The sequence below is a fragment of the Pleuronectes platessa genome, chromosome 1, assembly GCF_947347685.1.
Source record: "Pleuronectes platessa chromosome 1, fPlePla1.1, whole genome shotgun sequence".
Lineage (NCBI taxonomy): Eukaryota > Metazoa > Chordata > Actinopteri > Pleuronectiformes > Pleuronectidae > Pleuronectes > Pleuronectes platessa.
Genome location: NC_070626.1, coordinates 18,550,883 through 18,575,345, shown reverse-complemented (window position 1 = coordinate 18,575,345; position 24,463 = coordinate 18,550,883). Strand labels below are relative to the sequence as shown.

Below are 24,463 nucleotides of genomic sequence, written 5' to 3'. Positions count from 1 at the left end.
ACTGAGACTGAATAGTAGGCAACACATGTACAAGTCAGTAAAGTGTAACAAAACTCAGATTATATACGAAATAGGTAAATAAAATTAAGCATATGGTTGTGAATTTCATCTTCAAAAGACATCTGCACAGCATCAATACTTCTTGCTGCCTTATGTTCTCAAGAATAATGACCAGAAGGCAACTTTAAGGGGGATGCCATCCCCTTCCAAAACAAATCTGCCAATTCTGTCACCACCTCTCAGCAACCCCCATCTCCTATGAGAGAGAGGGCTGCATGTGCACATAGAGAATTTGTGTTTGGAGGTGAAAATCCTATAATTAATGCTGCTATCCGGGATCCACAGTTAATTTTTTACAAGTTAGAATGTCTCTCTTCCACACAATCACACTGAACAACAATCCATAATCATTTTACTGTCTTCGGCAGGCAGTCAGAATGCTGCACAAGCTTGATAGAAAACTGCAAAAGCTGAAGAGAAGCTTCCACTGTGTGTGTTTACACAGGAAGCATGCAGTTCTCTCCTGCAGGGGGTCCCCCACACCACCACCCCCATTCGATCAGCTCCAAAAGTCCTCATCTGGAGATACACCTCCAAGTAATAGTCGCACCAAGTTGGATGGTGAGCATCTCCCCTCGTACAAAAAAAGCAATTCAGTTATGACAAATAATGACCATTTCTTTGGCTGGTTTGTTATATCAGAGTTGGGAGAAAAGCCCTGGTTACATTAATGCCACACAGAAAATCTTGTCGAAAGGTTTGGTGTCCGAGTCCCAGACCCGCCTTGAGTCCCTTGACTCACACAATGTTAAGATTGAAGAGTGGGAAGTTATGAAAGGAGATCTCACAGAGATGTGAAGTCTCCAAGGACTCGGATCTGAGGAGTGCTGTTCCTGCTGTAGCGAGCTGAGGGCAGTCCGGCAGGTCAACGAGGCACCCTAGAGTCCAATTAAATTACCAGATCTGCAGGTGTCAGAGGCAGAGACAGAGGAGCCTGGGTCTGTGTCACATCTGAATGTCTTGCAGTCTTCTATTATTCTGCAGACAACACTAGGTGCACTCACCTCCAGAGGAAAGTGCAAGTTTTTTCTTTTTGAATGGACTGGACTGAACAGAGAGCACAGCCTCACAAAGCCACTAGCGGTTTTCATTTACTCCAACATTATGATGAGGAAATGTACTTAAATTAACCTTTTGGGAAAACTCATATTGAATGCTTGTAGCGTGGGCTGCCCCCCCCCCCTCACAAGCAGCAACAATAGCCACAAGTTGAATCACAAAATGAATGTTGAAATTGCAATGTGGGGTCAATTAAAGTAAACAAAAAAAACACAATATCGTTCTCTGTCGAGCTGTGAGTCTTGATTCCAGATGACTCATCCATTGACATATCTCAATAGACTCACTTCAGTCAAGCTTTCTGCACGACCAACCAAGGACGCTGAGAACGCTGCTGGTGACTCAGAGCACTTGATCATTTGAAAACAGATTTTTCACAACGACAGTAATGTGCAGTTGAAGAACACGTTTGCTTCTTCCAAAAGTGCTGCACATGTAAAAATAGGAGTATCGAGAATGCATTCTCAACTTAGTTCTTCAAAGTGCGTCTGTGTGTGTGTGTGTGTGGGCGTGTGTGTGTATATATACACACATGTATGTTCTGGGTGTCTGGGGTATAGAAAGCATGTGAGCGACGACATCAGAGGATCTAGCTCGAGGCATTTCAAAGGTGTGTTCTGTTCCCTCGTGGGAAGGAGGCGACAGCTAATTACTGCTGAGATTTCCCATTCTCCATCTCTTATTAGTTATTTCCTCATTACAGCCGTGCGTTAGGCAACCAGCCACTGGGAATAAAAACCAATGAGTCCTCTGCTGTTCCTGTTCGTACAGCACCTCCAGCAAGAGCCCCCCCCCCCCCCCCCCCCAGCACCACCAGTGTAGGGGAAGCCCAGCTGAGTTTAAAGGCCCTAAAGTTAATCTGATTACACGGAGGTAATGAGCTGATTCCACAAAACAATAGCACCTTGTCCGAGGATGCGCGCCTGATGCTGTTGATTTTATTACCGGTGAATGTTAAGTGGTGGTGAGTGTTTTTTAATTGTGCCTATAAATCAGTCTGCCAGGCACAGGACGGGAGAAAGGGAAAGAGAGTTCGATAAACAGGGGGGGGGCTGGGGGGGCTGGGGGGGCTGTATTATACAAAGAGCTCACCTGCGGCTCACGGCCCTGCTGGACGTTCAGTGGCCTCGCGAAGGACGGCGGCCGCCACAATCAAAGCCCCTTCTTTTTTCATAACATGTGCAGATGGTTTCCTCTGTCCATGAATCTGACCAAAAAAAAAAATGAAGGTCTGTGTCTCCCCACAAGTAGGTGTCACCATGGAAACAACGGTTATTCAATGCCCTCAACAATAGCTGCTAAATGAAAGGAGCTGTCTGATGGAATTAAAGAGTAGACTCGGTCCCTCTCTCTATGCATCAGGTGCTCACACAGCACCAGCAGCCAAACCACACGGGCCAAAATGCGTGTCCAGGCTCATAACATACAGCTCATCCAGCACATCAAGGCCATTGTCTCATTTCTATTCTTTCCATCGAGTACAATGTGCAGCTAAGCACTTAAAACAGTGAACAGTGATCAGAGGAAACTGAAGATGAAGAAGCAGTTATGAATTCAATATTGTGAATCCTAATTTGACAAAATAAGGCTGAATTCAGTACAAATGACAAATGACAGAGACAGCTTCAGTTAAATGAAGAGATTTATTTACCTAACCGCAAGACAGAGAGGGTAAACTACAAGAACAGAGGTTTGTGCAAATGCAGGTTTGCATATTAGCATATCATACAATCCAAAGGAATGACTGCACAGCACAGCTTAACAGTAAAAGTAAGCATGCAATAAATCCCTTTATTCCCTTTGACAAAATCAAATATTTACTCATGATGCACGGTGCTGCTTAATACTCGCCCGCATGGCCCTCAGGTGCACCAGTTGCATGCCGGGGCCAAGGGCTGTAAACCTTGTTCTGATTAACAGTGGATAGGTGAGGGATAGGTGAGAGAGAGAGAGAGAGAGAGAGAGAGAGAGAGAGAGAGAGAGAGATGGGGGAAATAGCATCACTGTGAAACCCTTAACTTGTTAATTTGGTCATACAATGGTGCAGGTATAGATAAGGGAAAATAAGCAGCTTCGTGGTTTGGTCAGTTTTTTTAAACCCACAGTGGAAGAAGACCACACAGGTCGTGGTCTTCCTGTCTCCAGTGTTTCCACTTATTGTTGTTCGCACCACAGCGGCACAAAATGATGAGTTTCCATTAAGACACAGAATATAGTTGATCTTTTTTAAGTGATGACACCACATGGCTGAGCACTTGGGTTCAGCTGTTTCTTGCACACAGGCACACAATGATATTCGTTGAACACCGTTAGCATTTTGTACATGGCTGATTGCTATGAAAAAGACAATAATCAAAAATAAGTTTCAGCTTGATGGAGATTCGTTCGGAGCACTTCTGGCGAGGCGTTAGAGAACCATGCATCACTTTTTAACATTTATTAGCACTAGAAATTGAACATGTTTTGTAATTCAGGTAACCCTAGAAAGGCATGACAGATCGGTGCGCCCCATATTACAACAGTGTTTGAACCAAGAAAAAATCTATTTGGCAGATCAGTGTTTTTTTTTTTTAGATAATAAAACAATTCTCAAAACTTACTTCTAGATAAAGGAATAGAACTACGTAGGTTCTGAGGTCAGTCATCTGTCTGTTGTAGAATTAAATGTCATAGAGTAAGAGGGTAATGAACCATCGAGCTGGTGCAGCTCATAACCAGAGGCAAAGTAGCAATAAGGTGACGGGGGACAAATCGTGAATTACCAAGGCATGAATCACTGAAGAAGTGCCAGTCACTTTTTCGATTTCAATATGTGCCGGTTTGCCCTCAAGGAAGATATTTCCTGGTTGATATCCACACATTATTTAGTGAGAATGAGTGGCCACTAAAGCTTTATTGAGAAGCACGAAGCTGGTTTTAATGGCTTTCAGAAAAACTTTTTTGTGACAATTATCTGAGAAAGTTTTAGGTCACACTTCTTGTGTTGTAAATCTTATGAGAATGAGGAACCCTTAGAATGACATAATATGATATGTGTTTTACAAGTGAATTTAACAAAACAAAAGGTTTTACTAAATGTGTAAATACAAAAAACAAATGCGTCTCTGCACAGAAAAGACCAGTTTTCTCACTAAATAGCTGATAATTTCAGATGTTCTCTATCCCCACAGTGTTTCCCTCTTTTTGCAACCAGTCACATGCACTTTAGAAGGTCAATGTCCAAAGTTAGAAAGGCGGCACCTCTTCCTTATACTTCCTGTGATTAATTTCTTCAATATACTGTACAGAACATCTTTAAAATTGTCTGAAGATAAGAAAACAGTAACATAATGTTTATAGTTGAGGTGCAGAACTACATGAGCATAAGATATAATAAGCCCGCGTCCAACGCATGGATCGCCGCTGAAGGAAATAAAAGATTGTATTAAAATGATTGTATTAAAATGTTTAAATACAAAAACAATTATGTCTTTGCACAGAAAAGACCTGTTTTCACATTAAATAACCTGTAATGTCAAATGCTATATATCCTAACAGAGCTAAGGGGGTAGACCTGTTGTCCTCTAACCAGAAGGTCAGCAGTTTGATCACAGTCTTCCCCATCTGCATGCCAAAGTGTCCTTGGGCAAATATTGAACCCCGAATGACCCCTCATAGAAAAAAGTGCTGCCCATAGATGCACAATATGAATGTCTGAGAATGTCTGAATGGCAATAAACTGTGCAGTAAAGCGCTTTAAGTGGTCATCAAGACGAGTAAAGCTCTATATAAATACAGACCATTTACTAACAGTATTGCCTTGTTTTTTCCTCCTTGTAAACCAATCACATGGAGCCGAGCTTCAGCCCTGAGACCAAACTCCTTCCATTGCTTGCAAGTAAGGATGGAGTGTGACTCCGATTCAAGGCCTGCACAATCAATAGACCTCATTCTGTGGTCCACAGAGACAGAGAAAACCTCAATAGCTGTGATGTTTTAAAAGAGCTGTGTTTCGGTGCATTCATGAGTGTAGTCAATAGTGAGTATCTGGGGAGGGCTGCTGAAGCTCCAGAGGACAAATCAAGGTCAGATTAATATATGTAGCTAGGAGGTGGCTGGAAGTATGGAGAGTAGATGCAAAGACTAACTCTCCCGATGCATTCAATGGCAGAGACAGCTTGGTCTCGGGCTGAGTGGATTAGTCATCGTTCAGCGTCACTCAGGATGACTCACACCATTTAAGATAAATGCAAACACACTAAGCAAATATTTAAAGTGTAGATTCGTTACTAGAACACACTGCACATAAAGAACTACTAAATAATGAAACAAAATACATTGTGTTTATGTCGTATGTGGTGAAAGCAGTAGAGCAATTATGGTTGGTATGGGACCCCATTACCTTTTGGAGTGGATACGATAAAGGGGGCGGATCAAGGACAGATCTTAATAAAAAAAAACAAAAAAAAAACAGACATGTGTATAATGCTAACATATATGAAGAGATTTCGAGCAGATCCAGGTAATGGTCTGGATGTATCTGATCTCATTACACATATATGCAATATGGCGATAAAGTGGCCAATTAGCCTTGGCAGAGGTATATACTCAACAAGTGCTCTTCTAGTTTGTACGCGCAGTGAATAGTGTGTTCTGGGGGGGGGGGGGGGGGATCCTTGCGTAAGTGATAAAATGGCTTAAATGCCAGAAGGGTGGCTTTTACAAACAGAAAACACATTTCATCCATCCAACTCTTTTGTCTCTCAGGAAAATGTGATTACATGTGACTTGGACACATCACATCTTCTTTCATAATCATAATAATTAGTTGCTAGTTTTTTATGCAGGTATTTAGAATGAAAACAGCATCTTAGACTGCAAATGGGTTTTCTGGTTTCAGTGAGAGCTTCTGTTTCTCACTAACAGAGGCCAAATTCTGACTCGTTACAGACTACACTCTGAACACTGTGGAGAGAATCTGACGAGATAAGTAGGAGTGAAGGTTATAGAATTTAAATATGAGGAGCATTGTAAAGCATAATAGAACAGCAGAAAAAAACCTCATGCAGACTTTCCAGTAAACAACGATCCTTCAGGCTCGCAGTAAAATAATAGATTCACAGAACAGCTTGTTCTGAAGATGCCCATTTGCAACGAAGAGCAAATATTTTATACTTTCTTATGGAAATTAATCTTTTAAAATAACCACTATAAATAATGTGTTAAAGCTCTTACTCTGGTGGGTTTTGTCTGTTCATATGATTGAATTTGTATGCTCGCGAGTCAAAATTCTTACAAAATACTAAGTATGAGTTATATTACATGTACGAAGTTTTGTACAAAGCAGTAGAAATGGCAGAAAATAATAAAATTTACTGCAGAATGCTAAGTGCAAGATGACTGGCTTAGGGATGACGACAATAATGAACAAAGGGTTCTTGATTTTCACGACTTTCATCATGGCCACTAGACAAAAGACCAGAATAGTGTTTGATCACTCATCTTCTTTTCTCAGCTAACCTCAGTGAAAAGAGCTGCTTGCAACCTTTTGTCACTGCACCGCGACCCAAAGACATCTTCCACTTCATCCTGAACGCTGATGCCCTGACTGTGTCCTCTGTCTGCCTGTCACTTGTTAAACGTACCTAAAAAGCGTATGAAGAACGCGAGCTGAAGCAAATTTCACACATTGTTAACGTAATTATGTCGCGCACGGTGTCACAGACGCACAAGATGAACAGGTCTGAGGTGGAGGGACACATCAGAACTGAGTCTTATTACCATATTTTCATAGTTCCATAGCTGCTGTTTTCTCACCTGAATACATTAAGGGTAATCAATTCATTTTTGAATTTGCATTCACTCTGCTCCAGTGTCGAATGGTGACATTCTGAAATTTGAAATTGTGATCTTTGCATGTCTGGAAACAGTGTCTGTATTTCAAAATAACACCAATTCTACAGCCAGAGACACTTTAGAAGGTGGATGTCCGAAGTTAGAAAGGCAACACTTCTTCTTTATACTTCCTGTGATTCACTTCTGCAATATTCTGTACAGTACATCTTTAAAAGATAATAAAAAAGTAACATAATACACATAGTTGAGGTGCAGAATTTCGTGAGCAGTAAGGAGTAATAAGCCTGCGTCCAACGTATGGACCGGCACTGAGGGATTGGCTTGCATGCATAAAAACAAGGGGAAAAGCAAATCCTAATTAAGGATTCATGATCGTGAAACAGCTTTGATGGTCAGTATGTACAGCAAGGGAGAAGTGCGGGATCCACACCGAGCAGAGAAACATAACCCACAGTCGCTGACGCACTGTTCTTGTATAAACACTTTGTTAGGAGTGAAAAGTGAAATAAATGAGCAACAACACATGTAGAAAGATATTTCTCTTCACTTCTCGTCCAAAGCGGCGAGGCACGTGCCCTCTCTCCCTCTCCGTTTGCCAGACTGGAGCTATGGTCAAAGCTGGGTCCCATGGAACAGGGGGTGTGGTTATTCTGTCGGGGTGGTGGCGACCGGGCTGAGGATTGGCGTAAGTGTTTCCCTTATCGGGCACATGGGGGAGATGGCCTTATGGCTGTAGTACTCCACGACTTGCTTGGGAACCTCTGCCAGAACACATTTGGCCAGGGCTGCGGGAGAAGCCTGCAACGGAGACAGAACTGTTAAATGTTGTTTTTAATCTGCGAGTTTATACACAACAGTCTCCAGTGAAGGGGACTAGAGTGTTAGGACAAATGAAAACAGGTATGTCCTGTTCTGTTTATGACTCTTGAAAAATCTACTGAATCGATCCTAAGAGTTTGGTCAAAATGTATAATTTGTCTTGCAGTATTAGAATTTCAGCATTTTCTGTTTTTTTTTGTTGTTAAACTGATGAGCACTATGTAGAAAACAACATATAATAGCCATACAGAGACAAACAACCCTTCACATGAACATCAACAGTCAATTAAACGTTAGAGTCTCCAGTTATCTTAATCCCATGTCTTTGGACTGTGGGAGGAAGCTGGTGCACGCACAGAAAGCCCATGTAAAAACAGAGAACATACAGGGAGAACATGCCAACGCCACACAGAAAGACACTGGCTAAAACAGCTATTGAACTCGAAAAAATGTCTGAGGCATAAACTGTGTAACGAAGGACATTTTAAACAGTAGATGTGGACCTTCATTTTGTGGAAAAGAAGAGGACAATAATACATTTATTCAATCATTATTTAAATTGTATTTACATTTTTAATTATTTTAAATGATATTTTCCACAAACTGGACGGAGCAGATTCTGTCATTATCTGCAGCTTGACTGGAGGAGTGACCATCATTGTTTTCCCTCGTCTGGTGTTTTGTTATGCATGTGCAGAGAATTGGCTCAAAATCTTCCATTGATGTTCAGCTGGTTTGAAATTGGCTAACTGTGAAGTCCACAGCATATATTTCACAAATTCAAATTCATCCTCATCATCCCATCTCTTCATGTCCTGAATTACAGCAGCTGCCTTTGTTGGCTTTACCCAGTATCATTGTTTGTTATGGTAAATATATGCAGCAACATAAACATTTAGTCAAAAGTTTTTGTGTGGACCGTGAGACATCTCGCCCAGAACAGACAAATTGTGAAGCTGAAATGTCACTGGTTACATGAAGCTACATGAGGAATTCACAACTTCTTTAAATAACAACAGTGGGGGACGTTCTCAAAAATCTGACCGTTTTGAAGTCTCTGAAGGGCACAAACTGCACAATGTCCCGGAGGACTGGCTCTCCCTTTGGTGAGCGGAGGACCCCATCGTCGCCGTCCAAAATCTGCATGTCTGTGAAGTCTGCGTTGCCCACACCGACAATGATTATGGAGAGAGGCTGGTAGGAGGCTCGCACAATGGCTTCACGAGTGTCGGCCATGTCTGTCACCACACCGTCCGTGAGGATGAGCAGGATGTGGTATCGCTGGAAGAAGATAAGAGCTTTCAGTGTGAATTAATCCACGGTTACGATAACCCATGTTAACACCAGCGTGCAGTTATACGCAAGGTCCTCTCTGTGTGTGTGTGTGTGTGTGTGTGTGTGTGTGTGTGTGTGTGTTCTGGGGACGGAGGCTGGCCTTTCATCATCCATTGTGTGGTAAAGATTAGGAACATATTAAAAAAGAGAGCTTCATTAACAAAGGACAGAGCAACTACACTTCAGACAGTACGTGTGCATGCATGTGTGTATGTGCAAAATGAATTATGATGTGAATAGGTTACAAAGATATTAACGTGGCATTTTTGATTGGTCCCATGTGTAGTGATTAGTTTGCCGGAATACTGATTGTTTCACTAAATGTCTTATAAGTGTGTTTTTAATGTCTAATGTGGCTCCTCATAGCCTTATTGTTTTCTGCAGCTCATTAACCAAATGGCCATGTGCCCGGTGGGTCATTTAAGATTGAAAAAAGATAAATGCTTTTCTCTCCCAAAGGAATGTTCAGGAAACAAAGTAAAACACTGACGATTAGATGTGTCTTTAAATAAAAGAAATTGCTGCAGTTCATGGGATGATTTTCAAGGTTCTCTGCACACTAGACAAATTTTCTGTCTGATTTCACTTCCAATTCAGTCCTAATGATCAAGGGGCCGGTACCGATTTGCCGTCTGGGCAAATTACCATGTAGTGAGATTTCATTAGCGAGGGTGAAAAAAGGCAGATTTCAATGTTGACCTGTAATGAAGTGTTGATAGACTGCTGACCCTTCACTTTTGGTGTCTTATAAACCCATGAAGCACGTCAGAGTGCACAACATGAAAATAAAGAAAGAGTGACAACAGAACAAATGTCTAAGAAGATTGATACTGCTGACTCATGTAGGTAAGCCGATAGCGTGAGTTAGCAGAAACAAGCAAGCCAGAGCCAATGAGAGCGAGCTGAGATGGAAGCATCCCCAACTAGTTGATGCGAACTTGTGTACAGCATAAATAAGACTCTATATTTTTGGTAAAAACAAGAAAACATTAAGGCTTGTTTAAAGTGTCCTCGATTGTGAACACAGGCAAGCGCGACCAGCTGACGCCTCCATGTTTGTTTTCTATTCTGAGGTCACGTTCGAGTATCTGTGAGTTCCCAAGTCTCTGTAATCACCACTCGGGAGTTAACTGTGTGGTCCTGAGTCTCAACTCATCTAATGTGTGTGGTCTCACGATCGCATGATGTCGCTATGTCTGTCGACTACATTTTTTAAATCAGGTACGATTTCAAAATGCTTTAGTTTGCAGCAGCCATGACTCAAAAATAGGTATATTTTATAAAAAATATGTCCTGAACATACACCACCAATGTGTAATATAAAGAATACTAATTGATTATATAATGGGAGCCTCCTTTCTCTTCAGTGCCGTAAGACATCATCACTAAAAACAGTGAGGTGAACCAGAGGCTACTCACTTGGGATTCTCAGCAGGAGGCACATCTACAAAGCCTGTGTTACATCCACAGATGTCTAATGGAGTATGAAGGGATACTCACAGAGGCATCTTTAATGTTGCCGTCCCCTGCTGCCAGCTTGGCTATCCTGTTAATGATGGGAGAGACATTGGTTGGGCCGTACAACTGGATCTTGGGGAGACAGTTCTGGTAGGCTTCAACCACCCCCTGGATCTCTGTTGAGGGGGGGGAAAGGAGACGTCAATATGAGTATATACACTTGTCCGCAATCAATGCTCTATAAAGACAGCTAACTATTCACAGCAGTCTAAAAAATGATCTGTAGTGGTGTGAATATGTTTTCTCCTCTGAAAGGTGGAACATTTTAACAAACACAGGAATTCTCCCAGAAACTGTGACGTGAGCTTTTTTTCTTCTGTACTGTTGGATCTGTTCTGTATTCATTTCTGTGATCTGCTGAGCAATATCAATATTTTAGCAGCTGTGTGGTCAGATTACAGATGTTAATTCTTGTATCCTCGGTGGTGCACTTCTCACTGAGCCCATCCTTACCTTCACATTCATCATCCTCGGGGTTGAAATTAATGGCAAAGTCATGCGAAACCTGTGGATGAAGAAGAAAATTGTGAATCACCTCTGAGAGGGCCGCGCTTATCCGCTATATCCATATTGTACCAGATGTTTATGCTGCTGCTCACATTTCTAACCAATACCAATCTGTAGGGCCCATGATTCTCCAATTTGCGCCTCCCTCCGCTGCCAATTCAATTTAGAATTCGCTTAATAAATGGTCACCTCAAAACTGAGTCTTGTCCCCAGTTATATTATGGCGATAATAACTCCCTATGCTCCAATCTCAGATCTTCCAAACAACACTTACCAGTAGTTCAAAAATCAAAAACGGGTAACTAAACGGCGACCTTCACGACCCAGAGGCTCTGGAACTTCTTCCCTTAGGAGATTCAATTTGCCAGCTCGGTATCTGTTTTTAAAATATTATTTGAAACATATTTTAAAGGAAAGTCTTTTAATGACTGACTTTTAACTGCTTTTAACGGATGTAGTTTGTTTTTAATATTTTATTTAATATTATCTTTCTTTTTGTGTGGTTTGGTTTGTTCTGTGTTGTTTCATTCCCCTTTATTAGGTAACACTCTTTGTAATTTTGGTTCTATTCTTATCATCATCTTCATAATTATTGATGTTTTTTTTATTATTCTATACATTCCTCCTGGATGTTGTGCAGGTCTGATCTGGAGTCACTTGAAAAGATTGTTTAGGATATTGAGGCCAAACGAGCTTCAACCAATTATAAAATCCGAGGCTTCAAGTCTACTTCTCCCAGCAGCACAGTGAATATTTAATGGGCGTGTTCAATAAAGACAAACGATAATGGTTTGTGTGTGTGTTAGGCACATCGTGTTTGTCTGTACATGTGACCCAGATGCAGATCAGATCACATTTCATGACCAATAAATGCAGAAAACTGGGTCGTTCCAAAAGGTGGCTGATATATTAGTCATGCATGTTAATTAATAAATGCAGGAAAATGATATGCGAATAATATGTTCATAGGGAAACAATTATTCAGGAGCCAGCAAAGTTGTGTTAGCTGTAGGTTAATATAGCTAAATTGGATATAAATCCAAATCTAATAGATTTCAACCACATAATAACTGTAAATGACTTTACTACAGTGAGACTCGGTTAACTACTAATAAGAGTTTATTACATTCCAAATGGTCGGCTTATATCCTGAATCATCTCCCTGCACACTAATGAGCATATACCATGGACTATATGATTAATATCTGGTTTCTGAAAAGAGATTTCAACCCAGCTCCATTCATCTGCTGTATTATTTCTGTCCAAATGTCAGATTTACTTTGTTTATCTCAAAGCTGGCAAAAAACGAAATCCCCCTCTCAATGCCTCCTCTCACATGCAACTGTTTTTTGTTTTTTTTCACAAACACCAACTGTCAGCCAGATCAGTGACAACTGACTCCGCTCCAGCTGGCTACTTTCTTAAAGTCAGTTATGTCTTTAATGTGATTAACAGCCTGAATCCACTCAGTGCACAAATAGATATGAGGAGCTCAAGAGAATTCCATCAGCAGACCACTGCTTTGTCTTTTTGCACGGAGCCTCTGCAGCGGAGGGGATCGTGTTTTGTGCACATGAAATAGCAGAACACACACACCGGTGTTATAACAGGAATAATGGATGTGTTCCAGGGGCAGGCTTGTTCATGCGTTTACAGAGACTCTTACCTGGAGCACAGTATTGTTAAACATCAGTAGCATCATTAGCCACACGAGTACCTTTTATATCATGACATTTTTTGCCAAAATAAAACTCTAAAAACATACTGTAAACCAATTGGCTCAGGGTGTTTTCTCACCTGAAAGTCTGAACCGAGGTTCATGTTATTGTTACTGGTTTACATTTGATCTGGTTAGTTTTGGTTTCCCATTGTAATCCATGGATCAAACTAAAGACTTTTCTATGACACATGTACGTCTTCATCAACTTCTGAGCTGCGTCGACGAGCATGTCTTTGTCTTCTCAATTCAACGGATGGTAGTGTTTCCATATGAATTAATAAGATCAATGAGCTGGTTCATTCAATTAATTTTGTCACCAGTGCATCAGACACAGTAGTCCACACTAGAATGCACCACATGAACATCCTTGTGGTAAAACATTATATCAACTGATGTGAAGACTTTAAACAATCCTGCGAGCCGTTTCCACGTTTTCTCAACTTCCTGCAGCTGATCCAAAAGTCCAAAATATCCAAAAGAGTGTTTTCACACCGCAAATGAGCTGACCCATAATTCAGTTTGATCCTGACTAAAACCAACTCTTTTGATCTGACTTAATCTGTCAGTTGGTTCGGATCATGGATGACAAACCTGAAAAGATCCGGATCAAAACAAGGTGTACAAGCATCGTCAGTCATCATCTGTCTGTGAGCAAATGGTCCGACATGGACAAAAAAGATTCTGCCAGAGTTTGATTGACAGCAACAAACAAACTAAACGTGGGCAAACACATCAGTATTGCACCGAACAAGTTCTGTGTGAGAGCTTACTCCAACTACCCGAGAATATAAAACTAATTTCTGGGAGCTTTAAACTTCACTGAACCCAATAAGCAAACATTCACTTGAATAAACTATGAGGCTTCCCATGAATTCACTTCTTAATTCAATCTCACTCACTATGTGATGCATCCTTGGCTTGCAAACTCACATACTGGAGCTTATCCTTATTCTTGTTTTCTATTCACAGTTTATATAAGTTATATACAGTACAGGACTAGAGTCCACGACAACACCCAGGTCCATCAAAGTTCCACACAGGTGTAACCGGAGTTTATAGATGCAAATCATTGTCTAATGACTTAACAGTTATTAAGATTCATCCACACCACCAACAACAATGTGGCAACAGCATGCAGTAAAATAATTCCGACTCCTGCAGGCAGTCACTGTCATGGTAAATTAAAAAATTAATAGTTTGTATTTACTGAGCTGCAAATCTTTGCATGATTAAAATTATAATTATTAGTGTTTCAGACTGGCACATAGCTCATTGCAGTCTCACATTAAACATAGATTCATCTGGTTTGATAGATTATCAAACAGCATTGGGTGTGCGTGTGTGTGTGTGTATACGTGTGTGTGAGTGTGTTTGTGTGTCACGCATGGACACGCACACTTTTTACATGTCAGATGTCTCCCCAGGGCTCTATAAAGAATCATTGTAAGGCTTTTGGTTCTCAGTGTCCAATTTGCTTAAACAAACGCGCTCACACTTATGAATTCTTATGTAAATTAAGCGACAACACTACAGGGCTATTATTTCATTGGAATGTGTTATTTTCTCAAGACAAGTTGATATTTTAAGACAAGCGGCTTATGAATAAGAAAGAGCCCTCTAATTAGTTTTAAATGTGAAAATTTGACAGAATGACAAAAGTGCGTCATGAAATAGGTCAAAAATCCGCTCGCTTAACATAAATTCCCAGAGAAGCGGGAAATACCAGGATACGATAAGAGCACATGAATATATAGTATGTTTAATTCTTCTCATTTGACTGAAGACAGAACAGAGCAAGAAAAAAGAGAGAATAAATGAAATGCAGGAAAGATATGAACAGAAATACTCACCTCATAATTTGGAGGGATTCTGGCACCAAACCCCAAAGCTGAAAATCTTTTGTCACTGAAACGACAAGCGAATGAATAAGTTATACATTACAGTAGCTGCAGTTTCATCTGGGATGGGTTGACAGCAATCAGAAAAACATTGATGTATTCTATCCATCTGTTTCCACCAGCTATTTCCTGTGTGTCCGAATTATAAACAGGGAACTTTTTCACAATAAAGCGCATTCAACAGTTTCCATGCAGAATGACAAAAGAAAAACAGTGTTCATGGCATGTTTATGATTGTATGCATGTACTAGTGTTTAATGAAACCACATTGCTCTTGTTAAGGTGAATGACATCCAGTTAAACACAGAGAGGCAGATTCTCAGTGTTAGTATCACTGGATCTCAATGCTGTCTTAGACACAGTCAGCCACAACCTATTAGTGACTGGAAAACTAGATGGTTCTTTCTAGCACAGCACTGAAGTGGCTTAAATCCTAATTACAGGACTGGAACTACTTTGTCCTTAACGCTAATTTCCCTTCTGAGATGTGGAGTTCCCCAAGGCTGCCCTTTAGGGCCTCTTCTGTTCAACATCTAGATGCTCCCACTTGCTCAGATTATGGAAAACATAAATATGTCTTATGACTACTAGGCTACGCACATGATAAAATGTACAAAACCATATAATCAGGGGACTATAATCTCATGCAAGCTTTCTGTAAGTGGATTGAACAAATCAAACATTGCATGTGTCAGTATTTAATTTGGTTAAACACAGGTAAAACTGAAGTAACACTTTTTTGAGGTGGCATTTTGAAGATTAAGGAGCTTTTGTCTCAGCAGGATTTGTAAAAACATGTGGCAGCTTTCAAATGCATTTAATACAAACTCCTAGAGAACTCCACATCTGCTGCACCTGTCAGCTCTTTTAAATGAAGGCAGAAGACTTTGAAGATTGCAAAGGCCTTTTATTGAATTTAATAATAACTAATTTCTCACAAGAGTAGGTTACAGTAAAGTGTATCTAATGTAAAGCCCTTCACCTTCAAGAGCCACAGAAAATCAACTTGCTTTGCCTTTACTGAAGTGAAAATTACCACTGTGCCACTAAAACCCACCGGTTTTGTTTCCACACCTGCTGCCTCACAAGAAATCTTGATTTAAATGCTACTCCAGAGTAAACTGTTGAGTGTCCAACACAGAAAATGAGGGATTGGTCTCAAACAGAGCTGAAGACTGGTGAATAACTGTGAATGTAGTCAACCAACAGCAATTCAATTTAAGTGGATCGAACAATTAATTATTAATTGTAGCCTTAAAAGACTCGTGCAATAATTTTACTCTTAAACAAAGGTGCAGAATTTTTATAGAAATACAAGCTATGGTCAGACGAGTACTAGACACAGTCAACCTGAGAGAGAGAGAGAGAGAGAGAGAGAGAGAGAGAGAGAGAGAGAGAGAGAGAGAGAGAGAGAGAGAGAGAGAGGGGAAGAGTCTCTGGGGTTAACATTTGCATTTACACCATGTTTTTAGCCTCTGATATCCTCTGAGGCACATTCACGTCCCCTCGGGCATCTCGGACACTGCACACACTCTCGCCCCAAGGGTTTGTGTGGCTACGTCCACTAGCACTGCCACTTCTGGTAGTTTTTTGTTTTTTTACTGCATATTTTTAATCCCTGTCTTGCTCTGATGGTTCTTTTCACCATTTTTGTTGTACTTATTTTATCTTTGGTGCACTTTTCAGATAGGAAATGTCTAACTAAAGAGACTATTGAGTAAACTTTTGAAAAATGTGGTTTACTGTTTTAACCCCAAAAAAATGTCAAGACCCCTAACAAAACATTCTCAGAGTTCCGCTGTAATTTAATAAATGGTGTTTATATACACACTAAGTTGACAATATATTTTGAAACAAAAAAGCAGGAAGTAAATCAAGACGCTCTTGGTGTGCAAAAATTAAAAGTGTGGGGTTAATTCATGTCGTAGACAACATCTTATCGATTTGTTTTGATCTTTTCCATGCATTAGTCACATCAATAAAGGCTTTTAAATGTTTCCACATCAACAGCGCTTTGGTTTTTTTCTTTTTTTGCATCGAATATTACCATCCTTGCGCCACAGAGCACCTTCTGTGACATTTTAAATCATATTTTTCCAAACATACACACAGGTTTTTAAATCTTCTTGATAACAGTATTGGCTACTCTATATTTAGTGTGCCATCAAACTTGTAGCATTTAGGATAAGCAGCCGAGCTGTTGCAGCAGATTTTCAGTCAGATCAGTGATTGATGTTTGTCTCCCTCCCTTATCAGAGAGTTCACTGTATTTCATTCATGCCTGATAAAACAACCCAAACTCTCCAGCTCAGTGCAATCACATCACATATTCCCAGATCATCACCAGCTGAGTTTGGGGTAAATATTTAAACTGATGTGTTTGACATATTTACTGTAAACGAGTGGTTCTCAAATGGGGGGTATGTGAACAGGTGATATTTGGGTATTCAGTTTTAACCTGGCGAAAATAGTTTCATATCTTTTTAAGGCATTTCTCTTATATTGTTCTTTCACATAACTATGAAGATGTGTAATTACAAGTGGTAGAGGGTCCTGGACTGAGAAAGGCATTGAGAGCCTCTGCTCTAAATATTGTATGGGTGGATTTGTTTGTCCTCTGGTTGAGCTAACATGGCTTTGAGCAGCTTTTCAGTGCAATCAGAGGTGTTTCATTAACTGACTGAAGCGGACTTACACAGACTGACAGAGTGATGATTTTAACACTGTCAGCAATAAACTTAATCGTGAACTCTTGACGGAGGCAAATTGATTCTGTGAGTAACTGCTGTTACAGTGTTACAGTGTTACAGTAACACCAGAGCACAGTGGCTCAGGCTGTATTATCATTATTACTACTCTTAACTTAATTTTGCTCCTGAAGGAGCCTGGAGGATAAAAAGGAAAAAGTGTCTTTTCACTCAACCTTGCACTCCTATATTTACTGCGGCTGCCAAAGGCAACAACAACAACAGCCTGCAGGGCTTTAGAGAATCGGAGCTCTGTTTGAAAGACGTCACTGCAAACAGTTCATGGGCGATTTAAAGCGCACATTAGGAAACTATCATTTTAAAAACAGAAAAAGAAAAAGAAGATAAACGTGAATGAACTTCAGCTCTGTGGAATACAATAGCTCTTATGCTAATGTGCTGCAGTTTATTCAGGTATAGGCACACTCCTTTCCTCCCACTATTGTGACCTTTCAAACACACTGTGGGATGTTGTATGGATTCAAAATAATAGGAAAAGACTTATTGCTACTGTATTGGTTTTCCCAGCTTCACCAGCATTGGAAAATATTTTTAATGAAATGGGGAAGGAGTAATTCATGCTCAGCCAATTTTATTCAGACATGTTTTCTTGTTATTGTTAACAGTGCTGGTACACAGCATGTATGCTCCCACCTTTTCCCTCCTTACTTTTATAAATTGCCCTCGGAGCCGCGATGAATTGATTTTTTATGTGCACATTTAAAAATGCCTTGTGAAAGCAGAGGTATGACATAGCACTTTCGGTCCAGAGAAGACTACTGACGGGTCGCTCTCACCAAGTCATGTTGTCCGTGAATGTCGGCAAATGTGAGGAGCCTCGGGGAGATGTGCCTGGCATCACACTGTTCTCAGCAAGGTAATCGAGCCTCTGCCCACACAGACAAGCTCGTCACTCCAGCTCCATAATGCACTCCTCTGCAAGGACTCTACAATCCCACATCACCTATATCCACTAAAGGCTAAAAGGTTTGCCTGCCCACGTTTTACACCTCAATAACAATTCCAACTTGAGAGGGAAGGGCTGCCTACACTTGCGGTCACCGTACCCGAGAGGCATGCTACCATGCATGATGCTCCTGTTTATCTGGGTAAACATGGAAGAGATGAAGCTCCATGGATGAACTGTTCACTTTCAGGCAGGTTTTCAGTGTCTCCAGTGCTATCTCTCGGATGCTATAATTAGCCAGACAGTGCTCCCCAGATATTCATTGGGAGGATCTGCATAAATCACAAGTCAGTGTTAATCCTCATCTGGCTTAGTTTCTACAGATGAGAGGGTCTTTCTCTGAAACGGACCATACTATTATGAATTATTTCCCATTGATTAGCGAGCACCTGCAAGCCTCCCTGCAAAAACTAAAAAGGAAATTGTGCATATTTTAGAAACAAAAATGTGTGTTACTGTAAAAGTGTGCAAAACTGCAACAACCAGCACAACTGCATTTACAGTAGTGCAGGTTCTCATGGGAAAATATCGTTTCCTTGTTTTTAATAACTTTTCCAACTGGCTTCATGGTGCACTTTATCTGTTAAGTCTCCAGCCATGAAGCCTCCCACTTCTTTTTGAAGTGCCTGCTATCCTGCTGTCCTAGTCCCTGGCTCTGCGTGTGTTCGTTCAGGGCAGTGTGCCTATCCAAGCTCAGGAGGAGGACCAGTGCAACAGATGCTGGGAGGAAACCCATCAAGCTATCTGCAGGAGAAAGCACACACAGCCACCGCTGGGAGAGACCAGACTGTGGAGTGCATGTAAAACAGTCAGAGCTGTCCTTACAAACACCACTGCATACTGTTGATTCAATAATGTGTGTGTGTGGAACTAAACTGAACCAGTACAGAGGATTATATATATATAAAGTATATATATGTTTGCCAGAGCAGTGACATTAAAGAAAACATGAAGAGATGTCAAACCAGGGATGCAACAGTCAACCTCTAGACACCCATGATGTCCACCTTCAACTAAACTTTCAAAAAATATGCAATTCCAATCACTTTTTATTTCCATCCACTCAAATAGCTTACTTTGGATTTTCTATAACACACATCACCCATGGATGAAGGCATTTGTTTCTCTTAAAAATAATTTCTTCTCCCCTCAAAGACCTGTGAGCATTTGTATTCATTTTTTGAAACATAAGCAGACATGCAAACAGAAAAACAGCACCAATTTGCAAATTTGTGTCTGAGTGGAGAGTGGGTGTGCGGTGGTAGACTCTGCAGGGAAGTCACGCAACATGGAAAATTAGTTCATGATGATGTGAGAAGAAATTGAGGTCACATAAAACTAAGATAATCATGACTTGATCAAAGGTACTAATCCCTTATTAAAACAAGTAATTGAATTGACTTCAATAGAAAGTGATTTTTATATTATATATAATGTACATGTTTACTTACAGAAGCATTTGTCAATATGTTATAATATAAGATTAATTTCCTTAACTCGTCACATTGATTTGCTTGATTATATTATCTATTTAATTAAAAAATGAAATGAGAGAAATGTTGTGTCTGTCATCCCCCCCCCCCCCCCCCCCCCCGAAACTGTTACTCCTTAATGGTTTAGAAACAAACTGACAACTAGCTCAGAAATATTTAACAAAAAGCTGTCAGCTGTAAATGCCTGAGGCGTAGATCAAGGTCAAAATGTCATCTCTCTGACAGATCGTTAACAGATTGAAATTCATGGGTACTTGGTGAAAATAACGGTGAATCATTAAGGAACGACCACAGAGTGTGTCCAGTCAGTGTCCTTGACTGCTGATGGCACCATCCTCAGCCCCTGATAAGCCTCATGCATAAGTAATATCTGTAGAGGCCTAAATTTGATTGCTCTAATTTAGCCTCACAAACAGTTTATTGTGAATTACTTATGGAAACAGGTTTGGCACAGATTCAATTTGATTTAGCAGTGTGAACATGATGCGGACACTAAACACGATCGGACGTGAGCTGCAAGTGATCCCTTCTTGTTTGACAATGTGAGGCTTGTAACTCGGCTGATGGAGAGAATTCTGAATGCACAGTCCATTTCTGTGAGGAATTGAATTGGAGATGGAGGGGAGCTAGCAGGTCGGCAGCAAAAATATCTATATATAATAACCTGCAGGATTCTACGCCCTCTTTTTCTTTTTTTTTTACTGCTCCACGTTTTACATTACAGCCCCTGTGTGTCATTCACACAGAGTGGCTCGTTTCAGAGTGAGACATCCCAACCAAATTACATGCAAGGAGCGTTCAGCAGCTCCGTTTCACAACAGGAGACGCAGACAATCTTTAGTGCAAAGACAAAAATAAATGACAAACCTGTCGTAGTCTTGACAGATCTCGCCCACTGCTATCAGAGCCTTCAGGTACTCGTTGGGCTGGTACGGGTTGATGTAGTGCAATGAGCAGCTGTTCCTGGGGTCTCCATTGGAGGCTGTGAAGTCAATGGCAACCTGGTAGAAAGAAGTGCAAAGTGAACAATAGGACACACTCAGTTAAGTTTACTTCTGGTGCTTGAAACTTTTTTTTCTTTTCGCCAAGACTATTACTTGGCTGCTCATGATAGAGGAAGTTATTGTAAGCGAGCGAGCCTGAGATATGCCTGATGGCAGTATAAATTATCTGATCAGAGGTAGGAACTTGAACTTTCTACACCCACATACACTGAAGCAGCAGCAGCTTCCACACACTTAAGATCCAAGCAGCCGGCTATTTCATCCAGGAAGGAACGGTATGTATCACAGCATTCCCCTGATTAATATTCATAGCGTTGTGAGGTATAGTTCTACAGAGGCCAGACCAAAGGGCAGGAGTGGAAGAAGGTTAGAAATGATTATTCGAGGCTGCCTACAATAAGAGAACTTAAAACACCATCAGGGAGACCAACGTTTGTTCATCCATAACAATAATAAAAATGATGTTTTTCACTGCGCCTTCCTAGATGATCTTACAATATGTATTAGAAATAAACGCGTGAAAAAGTTAAGTATGAGTGTAGAATTCAGATTAGGAGACACAAACACCTATCAATACCACATATGTGACTCAAGAATAGTTAAAAAGCAAACGCAAGAGTAAAAACAGGCTAAGAGGCACAGACACCTAACACTACATCATATGTGAACTAAATCAAAGATAGAAATATGATTGCTGAGGGATGGATGAGATGTCATGTGTCATAGATTGTTCTAAGCAGAGGTGTTTTGAGATGTGATTGGAACAGTTCAAGCTGGCAGATGTGAGGGGGCAGAGGGTTCCAGAGTCGTGGTGCAGAGCAGCTGAAGGCTCTGGTAGCGCTGAGTTTGAATGTGGGGACAGAGAGAAGAGAGAGCAGCTGAGGAGGAGCGCAGGGCACGGGAAGGGGAGAAGGGATGGAGAAGATGCAACAGGTAAGCAGGAGCCATGGTGTGGAGGGCTATGATTTAAAAAATAATATCTAAAAAAAGAATAGTGCATTTCATACAGCTACAGTTGAAAGCACAATGACAGCTACACCAACTCACCGTAAAATGAATCTGGCATCCTCCCATGATGTAATCTAAGAAGGAATACACTCTGTGGAGCTGCAAGGAAAAACAAACAAATTTCTTCAGAAGATGTGTTTGAGTGGAAGAGATAAAATGGTCAGTGTTCTTTGTATCTGACTATTGAAACAGAATTAACTTAATTAATCTGTCGAGTGTTTTACGTTGTGAAAGCAACTGTAAACAGTAATTACAGTTTCACATTGAGATGAACAATAAAACCACACAAAAAGCTCATGGGTTGATGTTTTTATTATATACGTTTCTTCTATTTTGTTCCTATGTCATAAAATAAAATAAAACAGCAAAATACTGTTCAACTCCCTCCTGTTAGTTATGATTAATCCGAACAGCAGATTCCTACCTTAACGTCACTGAGGATGACAACTCCTGAATTTTTATAGTTTCTCTTCTTCTGTTTGTACTTGGGATTCATACAATCCCACGTCACCTTAAACAAAGAGAGTTTAAGTTGAAAAACGGGAGCAAAATCTCTTTCGAACACACAGACGAGCACATGACAAGTGTTTCATCAGTGATGGGTTTCAGCCTTTTTGTATCCAGTCTATGATTTCAGCAGAGTAAAATGAGAAGCATATTGGAAATGGATGAAACAATTACACGGCTGTCTCTGCTCCGTCTCTCTGCTCACTGACCTTATTTCCACTGGAGATTTTCTGCATTTCCCTGAAGGTGGCGTAGAACTCGCCAATGAAATCGTGCTTCCCCCTGGAGTCATAATCCCACACTAGGCACTGTTATACACACACACACACACACACACACACACACACACAACGGTGTTTACAATGTGACTTCTGTCGGCACAGCTCTGCTCTCAGATTTCAGCTGAATGCCAGTCGTCACGCGCAGATTCCCACAGTGACACCTATGGTTTTTAATGGTGTGTATCTCACCTTGAGCTTACGGTCCTCATCACAACTGCACAGTGAGATGAGCGACACTTTGAAGGGCTCCCACACAGGGTTCAGGTTGTTTTTAATCACCTGTTAGAGCAGGAACATGTCACATGTGAAGAGAATGCATAAACGGCTCTGGATGAAACTGAGGGAATGTGACGTCTGTACCTCAGTTCTGTGCACGAGCTGTTCGGTCTCGTCGTCGTTGATTCTGTATATTTCCAAAAATGGGTCTGACTTACTGAAGAGATCCTGTAGGAATAGAGAAAACAGAATATGGAAGCAATTGTCTCTTAATGTTATTAACAGGCCCTAAAGCAACTGGTTCACAGGAAAGATTAGAAAGTTAATCTGAAGTATTTCCTTCAGATTGACATAGCATTTTCATATACAGGTTTATCATTTTAAATTGGGTTATTACTTAAAAAGTTCAACGTGCTTTAATATTCAGAAAACACATCACTTTCCTGATCCTGTCTATGGCTGCAGCATCTCTTTTCAGCCTCTGTCATTTAGTTTAAGCTCCTGTCTCTTGTACTGTGGTGTGGTTCATATCCTATAGATGCCATGGAGAAGGTGGGATTCATGATCTATACTGCAGCCAGCAACCAGGGGGCGATCAAGAGGCTTTGGCTTAACTTTTGGAGAGTTTGGGGGGGGTGTAACAAAAAGGAAGATCCTAGTTTTCTTCTTCTTTCTTCAGTTGTAATTGGGAAATCTCATTGGGACCAAAATTAACAAGAGACAAATGAAAATGAATGACTCCTACACCATCACTGAGGGCTTGATTCACAGTATTTGTCTTGAGCCAGAAAATACTTGCTTAAGACGATTCAGGCAAATTAACAGAACAGCATCACCAATGACAGTCCTGTGTTTGGGGTTCTCATTATGCATATAAAGGTTTTGGGATGATGCGTGTGAGAAGAAACTAAAATGGCTGCTGATGCCAATTCCTCTTTGCTTCTTTGCAGAGGCAGAGGTTTTTTTTTTAATGGGGTGTGGGTCAGAGCAGGATTTGAAAATACTTTCCAAGGGTCCAAATCATGACACTTATCCCAACTTATTACATTTTCTTCTCCATTCAATCTTTAAAGCTGTTTGTTGAGCCAATAATCGCAGCGACCTGTTATCCCCTCCCTTACAACCGGCCTTGCAGTTCTAAAACATTTGAATGGGTTTCCCCAGCCAACATTTCAAGCTCACAGCAGAGACTACACTTTATTTTGCACTCCACGACATCCCATGTGCTTAATGCACCTAAAAAGCCTCAGCTTCAGGTTGCAATCCCCAATTCAATGAAAGCTGCGTCCATTTACCTCATCGTTATTAGTGAATATCCCACTAAATTGAAAATGTGCATAAGATTATGTATCCTCTGCAGTTATTTGCAATAGCCTCAAATCATATTTTCAGGACAACACTGATTATTTAGGTCAATTGAATCTTGATATAGGAAAACAAATGATAACTGTGTGTGTCGGTGTGTATAGGTGTTCAAGTGTGTGTGTGT

General features: G+C 40.7%; 1 protein-coding gene across 1 annotated transcript in view; it reads right to left on the bottom strand.

Annotated features, from left to right (window-relative positions):
• Positions 1-7,599: 7,599 nt before the first annotated feature.
• cpne7 (copine VII) overlaps positions 7,600-24,463 on the bottom strand; it is a 28,252-nt gene continuing 11,388 nt past the window's right edge. Inside the window, exons 5-15 of the mRNA XM_053423763.1 lie at positions 23,119-23,202; positions 22,948-23,037; positions 22,687-22,785; positions 22,395-22,481; positions 22,010-22,069; positions 20,826-20,959; positions 14,704-14,758; positions 11,080-11,131; positions 10,609-10,742; positions 8,818-9,054; positions 7,600-7,752 (exon numbers count right to left, since the gene is read on the bottom strand). Of these exons, the coding sequence (XP_053279738.1) occupies positions 7,600-7,752; positions 8,818-9,054; positions 10,609-10,742; positions 11,080-11,131; positions 14,704-14,758; positions 20,826-20,959; positions 22,010-22,069; positions 22,395-22,481; positions 22,687-22,785; positions 22,948-23,037; positions 23,119-23,202 (1,185 nt within the window). The remainder of the gene's footprint in view (positions 7,753-8,817; positions 9,055-10,608; positions 10,743-11,079; positions 11,132-14,703; positions 14,759-20,825; positions 20,960-22,009; positions 22,070-22,394; positions 22,482-22,686; positions 22,786-22,947; positions 23,038-23,118; positions 23,203-24,463) is intronic.